Source organism: Propithecus coquereli, unplaced genomic scaffold (genome assembly GCF_000956105.1).
Source record: "Propithecus coquereli isolate 6110/MARCELLA unplaced genomic scaffold, Pcoq_1.0 Scaffold307, whole genome shotgun sequence".
Classification (NCBI taxonomy): domain Eukaryota; kingdom Metazoa; phylum Chordata; class Mammalia; order Primates; family Indriidae; genus Propithecus; species Propithecus coquereli.
The window spans coordinates 2,977,932-2,991,954 of record NW_012148697.1 but is presented as its reverse complement, the minus strand read 5'-3'; the positions used below and the strand labels follow the sequence as shown (position 1 = coordinate 2,991,954).

The window sequence follows — 14,023 nt, the reverse complement described above, 5'->3', positions numbered from 1 at the left end:
CGTAACCAAATTTCAAAGGAATATCATAACCATACAGAAGTGGGGGTGGAAGAACCAAACTAAATAACTTTTAAACAGCTGAAATATAGTACTTGGACTTTATACCCTCAGGCCACAGACAAAAAGAATTGTAACCAGATATTGAATTCTATTTTTGTTTTTTACAGTGGTATTGGTTAGCAATTCTGAAATTCTTTTATGTATATTCTAGGATTAAGCAAATAAGGAAGTCTCTATTATGAATAATGGAAGCCAACTTTCTCACTGGGAAAGGAATGACAAATACGGAAAGAGGGAAAGTTCAAATGAAATCTGTGACACTGGATTACATTGGAGTTATTGCTATAAACGCATGTTTTATTATAGACAGATGACAAAATAGGCACAGATTTGTGCACATGCACATATGTACACTCATACGCTCACACTTTCCGGCTCTGTCCTCATCTGAGTTAGTAGACCAGTGACATCCTAGTAGTAATGAACACACCTAGCACCCAGATCTTGATTTTTAAATTCTATTCTCTACTAAAAGGACCCACGGTTCCTTGGAGAAATGGCTGAGTCCATGGCCAGGGGGCGGGAGGCACCAGATGAGCCTGAAATAATCTTGCTCTGCAAGGACATGTCAAATGGACACAGGAGCCAAGTGGAAGGGTGTGTCCCACTGGTCAAATCTGGGGTAGTCTGAGCATGTAGGTAAGAATGATAGTAATACTCCCAAGGGCCCCTCCATGCTAGATCCTGTGCTTGGTGCTGCTAATAAGTTAAAGGCAGCTCCAGCAAATATACTGAAGTGCCGTGAGTTCCAAAGGTCTCAAGGCTGTATACAGATGCAAAGGATCCTCTGGAAGCTTTTGCATGGGCACAGACCACAAAACCTGTGCTGACAGGCTCTGAGCTTTTGGTTGTGACCAGCACCACTTCAGTGTGATCATCACAGTTGCTTTATGTCATCATCCTTGTGCAATTATGAGCCATTGGTATGTGCCAAACACTGTGCTGAGCTCAAAATGTACTGCTATTACACTTTCTGGCTCCCTCTGGGTGATGCCCTGTTGAGAGTTTATTAGAGTGTCCAGTTCTTTATAGCCAAAGCAATTGTTTATTCACAGTAAAGTCTTTAAAACCCTACATTTCACAGAATATGAAACACAAATGGCCCATAAACATGTCATTAATAAATAGGAAAATACAAATTCAGACTATAAAGGGATATCATTTCACACTTATCAGATTAGCAAAAATTAAAAGAAAAAATTCACTATTAGGTGTTGGAGGAGACATAGTGTAACCTCACTTACCCCTGACTACTGGTAACAGCAGGACATGACTAGGAAACTGAACACCCACAGACCCTTCCACCAGCGATACTGCTCCTAGGTACACCTGCAAGGCAGTGGCTTCCACCCTTGGACTGCTTTACACCACAAACCAAACACACGCACACACAGTTTTATGAAACAATACATATTCTTACTAAGTATTATAATTCTGGTAGATTCTACATACTACTGGTCACAACCCACTAAAATGATTTCACCACCCTACTGTGGGGTCACAGTCGACAGTGTGAATCACACTGCTTTAGAGAAACTCTTACACAAGGGCCCTAGGAAATAGGGACAAAAATATTTGCAGCAACAATGTCGTAATAGTAAAAAAAACCCTAAGTTCCAAATACGTAGAGACAAAAAATAAATCAGTGGTTGCCTAGGGCTGGGAGCAGAAGCAGGGATCACTGCAAACAGGCACAAGGGAACTTTCTGGGGTGGTAGAAATGGTCTAAAACCAGGTTGCGGGGACAGCTGCATGGCTCTTTACATCTACTGACATCACAGAATAGTACACTTAAACGGGTAAATTTTATGGTGTGTAAATTATATCCCAACAAAGCTGTTAAAAAAAAAAAGACAACTTAGCAACTTAAATGTCTATGAACATTAGAAAAGATATTTCTTTTACTGCTGGGTAGTATTCCATTATATATATATCACATTGTGGTGTATTTGTACCATGGAATATTACACAACAATCTAAAGGAATAAACTATAGCTACACACATAATCAAAGGAATAATGCATTAGGCAAGGAATACAAACATTGAGAAAAGACAGAAGTCAAACAAGACCATTTATAACCTGATCCCCATTTACGTAAATTTGTTTTAAAAAAATCAGGCAAACATATGTTAAGGAAATATACATAGGAGGTAATATAATAAAGAAAAGCATGAGAATGACATTTATAAGTTCCATGATAGTGGTTACCCCTGACAGGCAGGGGACACAACCAGAGAGGAGCAGAGAGCCTCCAAGGTCTGGCAATGCTGCTTCTTAATGGGTGTTGATCACGCAGATACAACCAAAGGGTAAGGACTTGTTCCAAGAGAGCAAGTCCATCTGCACAGGTTCCTCCCACTTGCCTTCATCTAAGAGGCCCCTTTTCACCACCTCAGGACAGAGGCACCCTACTCTAGCCAATGACAGACAGTCATTTTAAGGTGGCAGAAAGAACTTTTGTTGTTCCATCTGAGAAGATTAACCTTTGAACATGGATTTTTAGCATACACTTGTGCAGGTATTCATTACAGAACCGTATGGAGAATGTGTGCTAGAAAGAAAATGATCAAGATCATAGGCTGCCTTCTTGGGGCATCAAAACCAATAGGCTTGACACTGGGGTGGCCCAGGAGGTTGCCCATGCAGAACCCCCCAGAATTCCCTTAGGGTAGGGTGGGGCGGGAAGCGCCCAAAGAGTTCACTCACAGCAAGGAGGAGGAGCACGGACTTTGGACCCCGTGGACTTGGACTTTGGACTAGCATCTTTACCCGTGACTGAGATCTGGCACAAGGGATTTTGTTCTGCTCATCTGTGAAGTGGGTATAGCACTGCCCCCTCATAGGGTGACTGAGGGTACTGAATGAGGTAGCAGCAGGCTGGCCTGGGCCCTGACCTGTGCATCTGTCCACAAGGAATCAACCTGATCATTTCCCTTTGTCCAAGGGTGGAGTCCCTCCCTCAGACAGCCACCCAGCCTGAGCCCAGGTACCTCAGCACACTGGACTTTGGCGATGTAGCCGTTGTTCTGCAGCTCCATCCAGTTGGCTTCGTATAGCTTAGGCCCAATCAGAAAGTTTAAGTCCACAATTTTGTCATCTTCCCGGACGAGGGTTGCAGTCAAACCCAGTTTGCAGTGGGCCTGCACGATGGTCAGCACCCGTCGGAACATCTTGGCTGGGGAAACAATGGGAGCATTCACTCTGTCACTTTTTAAAATGCTCAAGTACCACACCCAGCCTTGCCACTTAACGGTGGCCTGTGACACCACATGGGCTAACCCCTGGGTTTCGGGACCATGGGAAACTGGCTCCAGACAAAAATGGCTAGATGAGAACACTTCATCATCACTTTTAGACCTGTCCAAAAGACAACAAAAAGGAGAACAAGGAGAAATGACTTTGAGGAAGCTCCAAGTTAGAGAACCGCAGCATTCTCCTCACAACAGCTAGGTTATCAGCAGAGCACAGATGGCAATCTGAAACATGATCTACAACATTTATGATACCATTAAGCTCTAAATTATGCATGCATTTCATTCACCCTGAAACTTGTACCCAGGTACAGAAAAGATAGTTGGGGACCTGGGGGGAGAGAGAAATGAAAGGAGCCAGCTCTGCTCAACTTCCTACCATCTTCCTAGAAACCAGAGAGAAAGCCAAGCCCAAGGGAGAGATGAAGTCGCAGGCACACTCCACCCACTTCAGCAAACTCCCCTCTCCAAACTTACCAACTACAGTCACTTTGGTAAACCAGCAACTTCCTCCTTCTGCCTTTCTTTTGAATGTTATTAATACAATTCCTTCTGATTTGTCAAATAAAATGAACACATAAATGGGATGAAGGTTCATCTTAAAAGATCTAACATATAGGTTTCCATGGGCTCACCTTTTAAAAATTCTAATACTCCGAAGGAAGGTTGAGATGTTTAAGTCATGCTTATCTTACAAAATAATTAAAGGTAGGGCTAATGATACTTCAGCAAATAAACAGACACAGCAATCTAAGGAAAAAGAAGCCAGAATGCACCAAAACACAAATCAAAAACGTTAAGAACGTTAAAATAACAGAGGATTATCTAACGCTAAGTATATGTATAGTTCTTACAGTTTCACATACTGAAACTTAACAGCTGGCACACACACTATGTGCAAACACAGACAAAAAGACACACAATACACAAAACAAACGAAACCAGTGTCAGAATTATCTCCAAGGAAAGACTGCTGGTTCCAAAAAACAATAGCCAAGGACCACAGACCAGGCTCCCCATTAAGCTAGAGGGACATGGTAGCCAAACTAACGGGAGCCCGAAGGAGGCAGCACATTGACCCAAGGGAAGGATGAGGCAAGACCCTGCCTGGACACTGGCAACTTACCTGCAAACCTAGTCATATCCTTCTATTACATCCTCCTACAGCTGTAACAGCTGTCACAAGTGAATAACTCACATACAATGCAGTGTACGGATCAATACATTTTTCCACAGGCACACACCTACGGAGCCACCCAGATTAGGATATGGAGTGTTCTGGCACCCAGAGGTCTCTCCCTGACCCCTCCTGTCAACGACCAGCACCACTCTCCCCTGAGAGAACCACTACTCTGACTTCAGTCAGCAGACAGGAGTCTGCCTCCTTTTTGAACTTCATATAAATGAAATCACAGTACACACTTGTATCACTCAACATTATGTCATGGTTGTCATTTGACATTTATTTGTATGATTGTTTGACTGTCCCTCCCACTTTGTCTCCAGTGCCAATCACAGTACTTGGACTTGGTAGGTTCTCAATAAATACCTGTTGAAATGATGAAACTGGTACAATGCCCAATACACAGGAAGCACTTAATATATGTAAGTACTGTAATACAAATTTCTTATTAATAAAAGACCTGATAGAGTTCCTTTTGAAACAGCTATACAAGAGCACAGCAATCTTTACCTTTTGAGATAACTCTCTAAGATGGATCATTCTACCTAACCCAGCGTGGCAGACGTTGAGCAGGCAGGAAACTTACTGATTGACTAACATTTCCTTATTTTCTCTCAGGGCCAGTAAGCATGGCCAGGTCATGGCACTTATGAGGCTCAAACTCAAAATCCCTTAGGGCAAGCTGGTTCAACCCAACCACAGACAAACTGATCCAGTGAGCCAGACAAGAGAAAAACATGCAGACACACGTCATAATCAGGAATGGTGTGGGGTGCACCTTACGTCCTTGTCATCAGATAACCAACCCCAAGTGTGTGCTGCCACCCGCTGGGATGCAGGGCACAGGTTAAAGAACATCAACATATACCAAATATGGAATAGAGCAGAAAGCCTCAAGCCCGCCCAAGCTTCAAACACAGCCTCCAACAAAACTGCTACAAAGCAATTAAACTCATTTGTAGGCAGTGATTCTCTGTATCATCAATTTTCAATCCTAGCAAACCCAATACCCACCCTTCCTTTAATCTTTTTTTTTAGTTTGGTTTTTAAATTATTGCAGTAAAACTGAGATTTTGGGGGGAAGGTCAGTTCTATGAATTTTAACCTGAATACATTTGTGTAGGCATCACCATTATCAGGGTACAGACCTACCCATCACCTCAAAAAACTCCCCCATACTCTCCCTTTACAATCATGCCTCACCAGCCTCCACCCCCGATAACCACTGATCTGTGGGGCCAGCATTATATTGTCACTGAAGCTTCACAAGACAGATACCCAGAGTCCGATGATACCTTCACCCTTACTTCATGCTCACTGGCTCACGCCTCTTATTGGGATTCCACAAACTCATCTCTTTGCTCAAATCCCTTAGATGGCTTCCCATTCACTCAGAGTACAAGCCAAACTCCTTACTATGGCTACAAGGCCCCAGAGAGCTGCCCCAATACCTCCATCCTTCCTCAGCCTTGACTACTCTTCCTCTCCTCTTCTCTGGCTGCGCAGCCACCCAGTGTCGTCTGAATATTCCAAGTACTTTCCCACCACAGGGCCTGTGCCCTGCTGCTTCCACCAGAAAGACCCCTGATCCCTACCTAGCCAGCTGTAAACATCTCTAGGCATCTTCAGAAACCCACAGGTGCTGGAGGAGCTCACATTACACAGAAAGAACCAGACACTGGGGCCATTTTGAAAGCTGTATGTGAAAATGCCTCAGATTTCATTTTATTCAGAGTAAACCCTATTTTAGACTTAATTTATCTTAAACTGTTCCTCTTAATCCCTTCATCTGTTTTTATCAAGAAAGGTTTGCTTAGAATACTATGCATCAATAAAAGAAACAAACTACTGATAAATGCTACGACATGGAGGAACCATTATGCAAAGTGGAAGAAGCCAGACACAAGAAAATATATGTTGTATAATTCTGTTTATATGAAATCTCCAGAAAAGGCAAATCTATAGACTCAGAAAGCGGTTCAGTGGTTGCCTGAGACTACAGAGAAAAACAGGGATTGACTGCAAATGGGTATGAGGGAGCTGTTCTAAAACAGGATCATGGTGATGGTTGCACAACTCCATAGATTTACTAAAACTCAGTGGATTGTACATGCATAATGGGTGATTTTATGGTATATAAGTTAAATAAATAAAGCTGCTAAAAAAAAAAGGGTTTCCCTGCAATACTTGGAGAAATAGGATTTTTATTACATATTGACTAAAGATCAATACTTTAGCCTTTAAATAAAACACACCACCACTACAGCAAGGGTTTTTCAGTGCTCCTAGCCCAGTTTTCACAGGGCCATAAAAATGGGTTAAGGGCAAATTGGGCTGTACCAATAAGAAATATGAAGGAAGGAAATATTGTCTTACTGACTACTCTGAGCCAGTGATTAAGGAAGCTGCGACTGTATACATCCCCATCCCATGCTTAAGAATTATTTAAAAGCTTTACCCAGCAAAACTATTTAAAAGCTTTACTAGCCAGTTGGGTGGACTACACAACAGTCCCTCCCCTAACCCAACAACTGGAAATCAGTTTTCACCAGTACAATTAGTGGACAGCTCAGCTTCAGCCTGCTTACCTGGGATGGTGTGCACTTCATCCAAGATCATGAGGCCCCACTCCTGGGTTTTGAGCCACTCCATGACTCGCTCAGCCTCCCAGGACCTTTTGGTGGTGTGGCCTAACATGGAGTAGGTGCTAATGGCAATGGAGCAGCCTATAGGCTTGTCCTTGGCGTCGGAAGTGAAGCGGCAGATCTGGCTGTCATCGATGGTGGACCACATCTTGAATTGGGCTTTCCACTGTTCTACAGACACCGCTGAGTTGCCCAACACCAGACAGCGTTTCCTGACAGTGCATGCAGCAGTCACACCAACCAGGGACTTTCCAGCACCTACAAGAAACCGGAGGGCGATTCTACCCAAGGCCAGGTTGAAACAAAAGACAGGGACAGGCCGAATGAGTCATTAGCATAGGAATCTAGGAAAATGTCTTATAACAGTCCTTACAGCTGACATCTGTGAGGCACTTACTGCTCTAGCCTCTGTTTTCTTTTTTATAAGTAGGAGATGGCCCATTTTACACACACGTGAGAACCAGCAGGTGACAGGTGCTCCTGCAGCACTTCGCATGCATCTCGTTTAGATGTGAAAATCTCAAAACAAGCCAGTGAGAAAAGATACTCCTGTCATTGCCATTTTAAAGATGGAAAAACTACAGCTGAGGAGTACCCTGCCAAAGGCCATAGGACAGTGATGCTGCTGGGGCACAGCGTGCCTACACAGAGCCCCGACACCGCTATTATCATCACACAGCAAACAAACGGGGCTGAGAACGCAGCAATCCACTAAGTGCGTATGTCACTGGAAAAGACAGAGGAGATCAAATTCCAGGTGCTTCTGAGTTTACTACCATCCCCCATCTGAAGATCAAGATAAAAACCAAGCTATTCCTTTAAACAGAAATTCTTCTTTTACCATCAAAATGACCCATGGAGCTTTGAAAAAAAGAAATTCCTTGGCTGGGCACGGTGGCTCATGCCTGTAATTCTAGCACTCCAGGAGTAATCCTAGCACTCTGGGAGGCCAAGGTGGGAGGATCACTTGAGGTCAGGAGTTCGAGACCAGCCTGAGCAAGAGGGAGACCCCGTCTCTACTAAAAATAGAAAAAATTAGCTGGGCATGGTGGCGCATGCCTGTAGTCCCAGCTACTCAGGAGGCTGAGGCAGGAGGATCGCTTGAGCTCAGGAGTTTGAGGTTGCTGTGAGCTAGGCTGACGCCAAGGCACTCTAGCCCGGGCAATACAGTGAGACTCTGTCTCAAAAAAATAAAAGAACCTCCTCTCCCCTGGAGACTTTGCCTCTGTAAATTAAGAGTGGGGCCCCCAGGTGAGTCTGTCATGGCTTCTGGCTGAGAACCTAGACCAGGATCTGACATTACTGAGGACAAGCGAGGTCAGACAGGTGCCAGGGAGCTGCTACCACCTTTTCTTAAACTTGCACACCATCATAAGCCGTCCAACAAGGAAAGTTTCTGTATTAGGGAGTCTCCAAATACACAACTCCCAAGACTATTTCAAGAACAAGAATTTACCCACTACATAAAACAGCCCCTTGCCATCTGCACAGTCTTACCCCTCACCTGGTCTATTTTTCTTCACCGACTCCATCACCACCCAAGATTTTATACATTGTTTAGTCAATCTGCTTACCATCCGTCTCCACCCCAGTGCAATGAGCTCCACGATGTCAGGAGTGTTGTTCTAGCCACCACTATACCCTAGTGCCCAGGCCAGGGCCCCACACACAGCAAGCACTCGGTAAATATTTGTCAAGTCATGAATCAGGGGGGTCACCTGACCTTGGCTATTTCCTGGCAAGGTGTAATTTAGGGAAAGGTGCAGAAAGCAAGCGGGAGGCAGCTGGCAAATTCAGACAGAGCAGCCTGGCCTCCTTCTTCCTTCACGTTATCACTCACCACAAGGAAGAACAATGACCCCCGAACGTGCACGCCCGTTCCCAAACATCTTCCGCAAGCTCTTCTCCTGATAGGGTCTGAGGACAGCTGTGGGTTTCAGGTCAATGTTGATATCAGGGTTGACAGAATCATTCCGGAAGTCATATTCTGCCAACAGAGGGTACTCCAAGTGGATGCAACGTTTCTGGAGCTCCTCAATCATTTCCTGGGAAGTGAGCAGGAAGGAGGTTTTTAAAATCTTGTTAACCCCAAGGCATGCTCAAAACTACCACACATTCCATTGGGCCCAATGGTCAAAAAAATGGCATTTTATCTAGACTTCCATAATTTTACATAATGCTCGGTAACAGCTGGGTTAAAGCATAGAAAAGCAACCCAAACTATCAACACTGTCATAATGAAATCTAATCAGCAGCCAAACTGACCCTCTGCCACTGTTTCTCGCATCTCCTTGGGAGCTTGTGAAGACCAGCCTACCAGACTACCAGCCTAAGGAGGAGGACACTTGGATCCAGCTCCACCAGAAGAAATGATGCTATGCCTGGCCCACCAACACCAAAAAGGAGAAAGCAACTCAGGAATTGACAGGGATCCCTTCCTCGCACAGACTACGGGCAGAGCTGACAGAGGGCTGGACTGGCTTCTGACACAGTTTAGTGAAGGAACCAGGAGGGGACATTCGCTGACCTGCTTGACTTCAAAAGATACCGTCTGTGTCTCTTCTTCTTCTTCTTCATCCTTGTCCATTTGCTCATAAAAGTCAAACAGGTCTGTGGGAATGTCAGATTTACCCTGTGGATCTGTCACTCGGGAAGTGGAGGGCCCACTGCTACCTTCAGCAGTCTTAGAAATCTGTAAGAGAAAGGTAGGCTCTGGACTTGCACATGATACTTAATTCCGTTGTAATCAAGCAAGGGTTGAAGTTGTAAGGGGGAGAAAACAGCAGGGCTGCTAGGTTGCAAGTGCTAGATGAAAGACACCCGAGCTGAAATCCTAAATGCCCGGCCCCCCAAGGGTGACCCAGGAGCCCACATACAGCAGATTTGCTTGTGAAAGTCTCTGTGATGAGCTCGGTGGCCTCCCCTTCAGAGTTCCTCAGGCGGCATTCCCGGATCACTGGGTCCTGGAGGAGATGCTGGATGACATCAGGGTGGGAGCTTTCAACAAAGTACCTACAAGCAGGGGAGGAAGATGGTACCTACTGACCAGTAAGCACTTCTAGACGATTCCACTACTCATTCATTAGATAGTCTGGAAATAGAATCCTCATGACTCTCCCCACTCTCTCACTACCCCCAACCCTTTGCCAAATCTGAGCTATGAGCTGCTGGCCATAATATAATTTGAGAGTGTGGGCAAAGCCCCACCCTGAAATCAAGTAAGCAGGGATCTGAGCCCCAGCTCCACTGCTATGGGAAACACACTGGCCAGTGAACGCATTTCCAGTCTGGGCCCATCTCCTAGTCCTTATCTGTGCTTCAGGGTACTGAGAAAGAGGCACAGACTGTCCATAAACATTACTAGCACCTTCCACCTGGCGTACAGAGGGTAAGTGTCTTGGGGCAGACCTGTCATGGAATCTCCTACCTGTTGTGCTTCAGGACCAGCTTGACTTTTCCATAGCTGACAGTACACAACTACAAATAGAGACAATACCAAACAGGCACAATAAGCAATGAGCAGCTCCCACAGAACATGTTCATACAGGTCACATCTTACCCTACCAACCAAGTAAAGACTTCATTTCACTTTAGGCAAAGCCCACCTGAAATCCTAAAGGGGTCAGATCTGCCTACACTGAACTTTTTCCATTGGCCTTTGCTTTCTGCCTGGCTAATTCTGATGCACATCGCTTAATTTATGAAACACTACTTAAAATTTCCCTTGTATTCTTCCCTTCTCTCTCCATTCCCACAGTCTCCACCCTAATCTGGAGCTCATCCCACCACATGTATTACGACAGCTCCCAGGACACAGTTTGCGCTCAGTAATTGCTGCGTAAGTAAAATGCAAAGCCTCCTGGCCTCTTCACCAATGTTATTTCCCCAACTAGAATGTTAAGTGTCTTCGTGGCAGAGAAAACAGCTTAAATCCTCCCAAGTACCCAACAATCTTTAGAAAGGAATGCAGCAAAGGTTGTGTGCAGCCATGAAACTCAGACCAGACCTTGGGGGGCTGCCCACCCCACGGCCATCCCTTTGACCCGTCACAGCACCACACCAGCACCTACATCCCTGCAGGCGGCTGCCAGCCAAGACTGGGCAAAGCCATGATGCTGATGCGGCTCATTCCAGCTAGGTGTAGCACCCTCTCCCTGGGCACTCTTCCACATTACAAGAGAACTCTCCCTATGGCTCCCGTAGCTACTGTGGGATTGGCTGCAGTATGATACTGGATGCCTGTGGTACTCTTCTGTCACTCCAGATTTGGAGGTGTGAATCTGACTCTCTCTAGATCAGCCAAAAGCAAAGAAAGCTACTGTCCATCTCTTCTAAATGGTATTCATCTATCTCTCAGAAGAAACCCAAGCATGTTCAATTGCAGTTCACATGGAACCCTTTCCACTTCAACATTCTGAGTTTTTTGTGACTTTCTCTGATGGAACTTGTTGACTCTTGGTCTCATGCCAGTATTTTGCCTTAGATGGAGTTTCCCACCCATATTAGCCAGCCTGGGCTGCCATAACAAAATACCATAGACTGGGTGGTAACAATATTTCTAAACAATAGAAATTTATTTCTCAGAGTTCTAGAGGTTAGAAGGCCATGATCAAGGTACCAGCTGATTTGGTTTCTGGTGAAGGTTCTCTTCCTGCCTTGTGGACAGTCACCTCTACCTTCTCACTGTATACTCACATGACAGGGAGAGAGAAAGAGAGCTCTCCAGTATCTCTTCTTATGAGAACAGTAACCTCTACTGGATCAGGGCCCCACACTTAGGACTGAATTTTGTCTCAATTACTTTCATATTCCAGATACAGTGACACTGGAGATTAGGGTTTCAACATATAAATTTGAGGGGAACAGAATCCAGTCCATAGCACCACCCACTGTGGGCTGCATTCCCAAATAACCCTGGCCAGAATGGGCCTGAATTAGTAGCCTCACCTTGTTAGTACCCATGGCGGGAAGCAGCTTGGGAGAAGCTGGCCTCAGCCATAACACAATACTGGATCCAGAAGGGTAACAGCTGGGGTAATCAGTTATTATGCTCCCTACAGAAGAGCTGAATGGCACATTTTCATGGCTGCCGCAGGCTAACAACACGTACCCCCATCCCAGCTATTACTACACTACCAAGGCAGAGGTAATTGCTAGCCTCAGCCCCTACTTGCCTTAATGAACTGAATAATTCCATCAGGGACTCCAGTCTTGCTGAGCTTCCTGAGATACTCAGTGATGTCACTGGTTTGCAGCCCAACACTGACAGCTGCATACAGGGAGTAGGCAGTTAGTTTGTACTCATGCACATGGGTTGGTCGGCACACTGGCTCTGCAATAGCCACCAGGAAGTCTTGGGCATATTTGTAAACTGGAGAGAAGGCTTCCAAGAAAATATGGCCATCAGGAGCCTGAGAAACACCAAATGGACACAACCAAGAAAGAAATTAATGAGTTCCAGAGACTATTAAACTCTTTCCCATACCATTACGAAGAAAGAAGAAAGGGCCCAACGCCAGAGATATTTTTGCGAACTCTCCTTCAGACAACTGGGAGGCCTGCTACTTTGATCGGATACAGTGGAGTACACAAAAACAGAAAAAAAGGTTTCCAAAGTCAGTAGCTGTTTCCCACTATTTGCCTAGGGAACGCCCACCATACTGGCTATCCTCAAGTAACCCTTTGGCTAGTCTTTAACTGACTGCAGAACATTAATGATTTTAAGTTGATCAAAAGCTGGCTACCAATATGTCTCCCCTTAATTTTGAAAAATGGGAAAATAATTTGTTACATGATAAATGCTATTTATTGGGCAGACTAAAAGTACCTTCTAACATGGGGTAGGGCTAGAAAGGGAGGGAGAGTAAATACAGACATCAGAAGCTCAGGTCCCGCCCGCACACGTGTGGTAGCCGCTCGTTCCTACCTCTGGCTGTTCAAACGTGCTGGACGAAAGCCGCCTCTTCCAGTGTGAGGGGGAGATCCCGCATTTCACACCGGCTTTGCGAATGCCCGAGGCGTAACTGCCACTCCACGAACTCCCGGGCCCTGCCCTGGCTGAGGGCACACTTACCACCCACAGAGGCCTGGAGGTGTGGTCGTCCTTCAGCGGCATCTGCACCCTGTAGTCCTTGGCGCCGTATTCATCCACTTTGGTGCCAGACTCATCCACCTGCTTCCCGGCCGCCGAGGGAACCGCTTCCTGAGAGTCGTTGCCAGGGGCGTCGTCTTCATCTTCTTCCTCATCCTCGTAGTGCCGCTTCTTGGACTTCTTCTTGTCTGCAGACACCGACACAGAAGTGAGGCCAGCAGGCGCCCAGGATTCCCTCCACACTGCCTGGCGACATTTCACCCGCGCCACGCACTCCTAGCCAAGCGCCTCCCGCATCCCGCGGGCATCGCGTCCCTCAACGGCCTCCTACCCCGCCCAGTTCGCCGGGCTGCGCCCAGCCTCGGCATCTCCCCCCGACGGCGGGGCCCGGTGTGCTCGCGGGAGGGCCTGCGGGTCGGCCGCCGCCGAGAAGCCCGGAGCAGCTCTGACAGAGAGCGGCGAGTGCAGGGAAGCCCGAGCGCGCCCGCGCCACGTCTCACCGCGCTCGGCCCTGTCTCTCTTGCCCATGGCCACGGCGGCAGCAGGCAGCACGTACAGCGGTCGCCGAGGCTCCCAGGGCGCGTCGGCTCTCAGAGGAACTTCCGGCTCACGCAGGAAGCTCTTTCGGCGTCCACACAGGAAGTCCCGCCTCTGGGCGCCGGGCCCTTTCCTACCCGGTTCGTTCCTCTAGAATTTCAATGAAATAGTGTATTTATCGAGTACCTGTGCAGTGGACAAATTAAAAGCATAGTCCTTCTGGAACTTGAATTCTAACGGAGCTATATGGGCAA

The 14,023-nt window shown here is 46.3% G+C and overlaps 1 protein-coding gene across 1 annotated transcript in view; it reads right to left on the bottom strand.

Annotated features, from left to right (window-relative positions):
- ERCC3 (excision repair cross-complementation group 3) overlaps positions 1 to 13,793 on the bottom strand; it is a 29,566-nt gene extending 15,773 nt beyond the window's left edge. The window contains exons 1-9 of the mRNA XM_012649933.1: positions 13,733 to 13,793; positions 13,215 to 13,420; positions 12,316 to 12,552; positions 10,569 to 10,618; positions 10,018 to 10,153; positions 9,669 to 9,833; positions 8,982 to 9,186; positions 7,085 to 7,399; positions 3,053 to 3,237 (exon numbers count right to left, since the gene is read on the bottom strand). Coding sequence (XP_012505387.1) covers positions 3,053 to 3,237; positions 7,085 to 7,399; positions 8,982 to 9,186; positions 9,669 to 9,833; positions 10,018 to 10,153; positions 10,569 to 10,618; positions 12,316 to 12,552; positions 13,215 to 13,420; positions 13,733 to 13,760 — 1,527 coding nt within the window. The 5' untranslated portion in view covers positions 13,761 to 13,793. The remainder of the gene's footprint in view (positions 1 to 3,052; positions 3,238 to 7,084; positions 7,400 to 8,981; positions 9,187 to 9,668; positions 9,834 to 10,017; positions 10,154 to 10,568; positions 10,619 to 12,315; positions 12,553 to 13,214; positions 13,421 to 13,732) is intronic.
- Between the last annotated feature and the right edge of the window lie 230 nt (positions 13,794 to 14,023).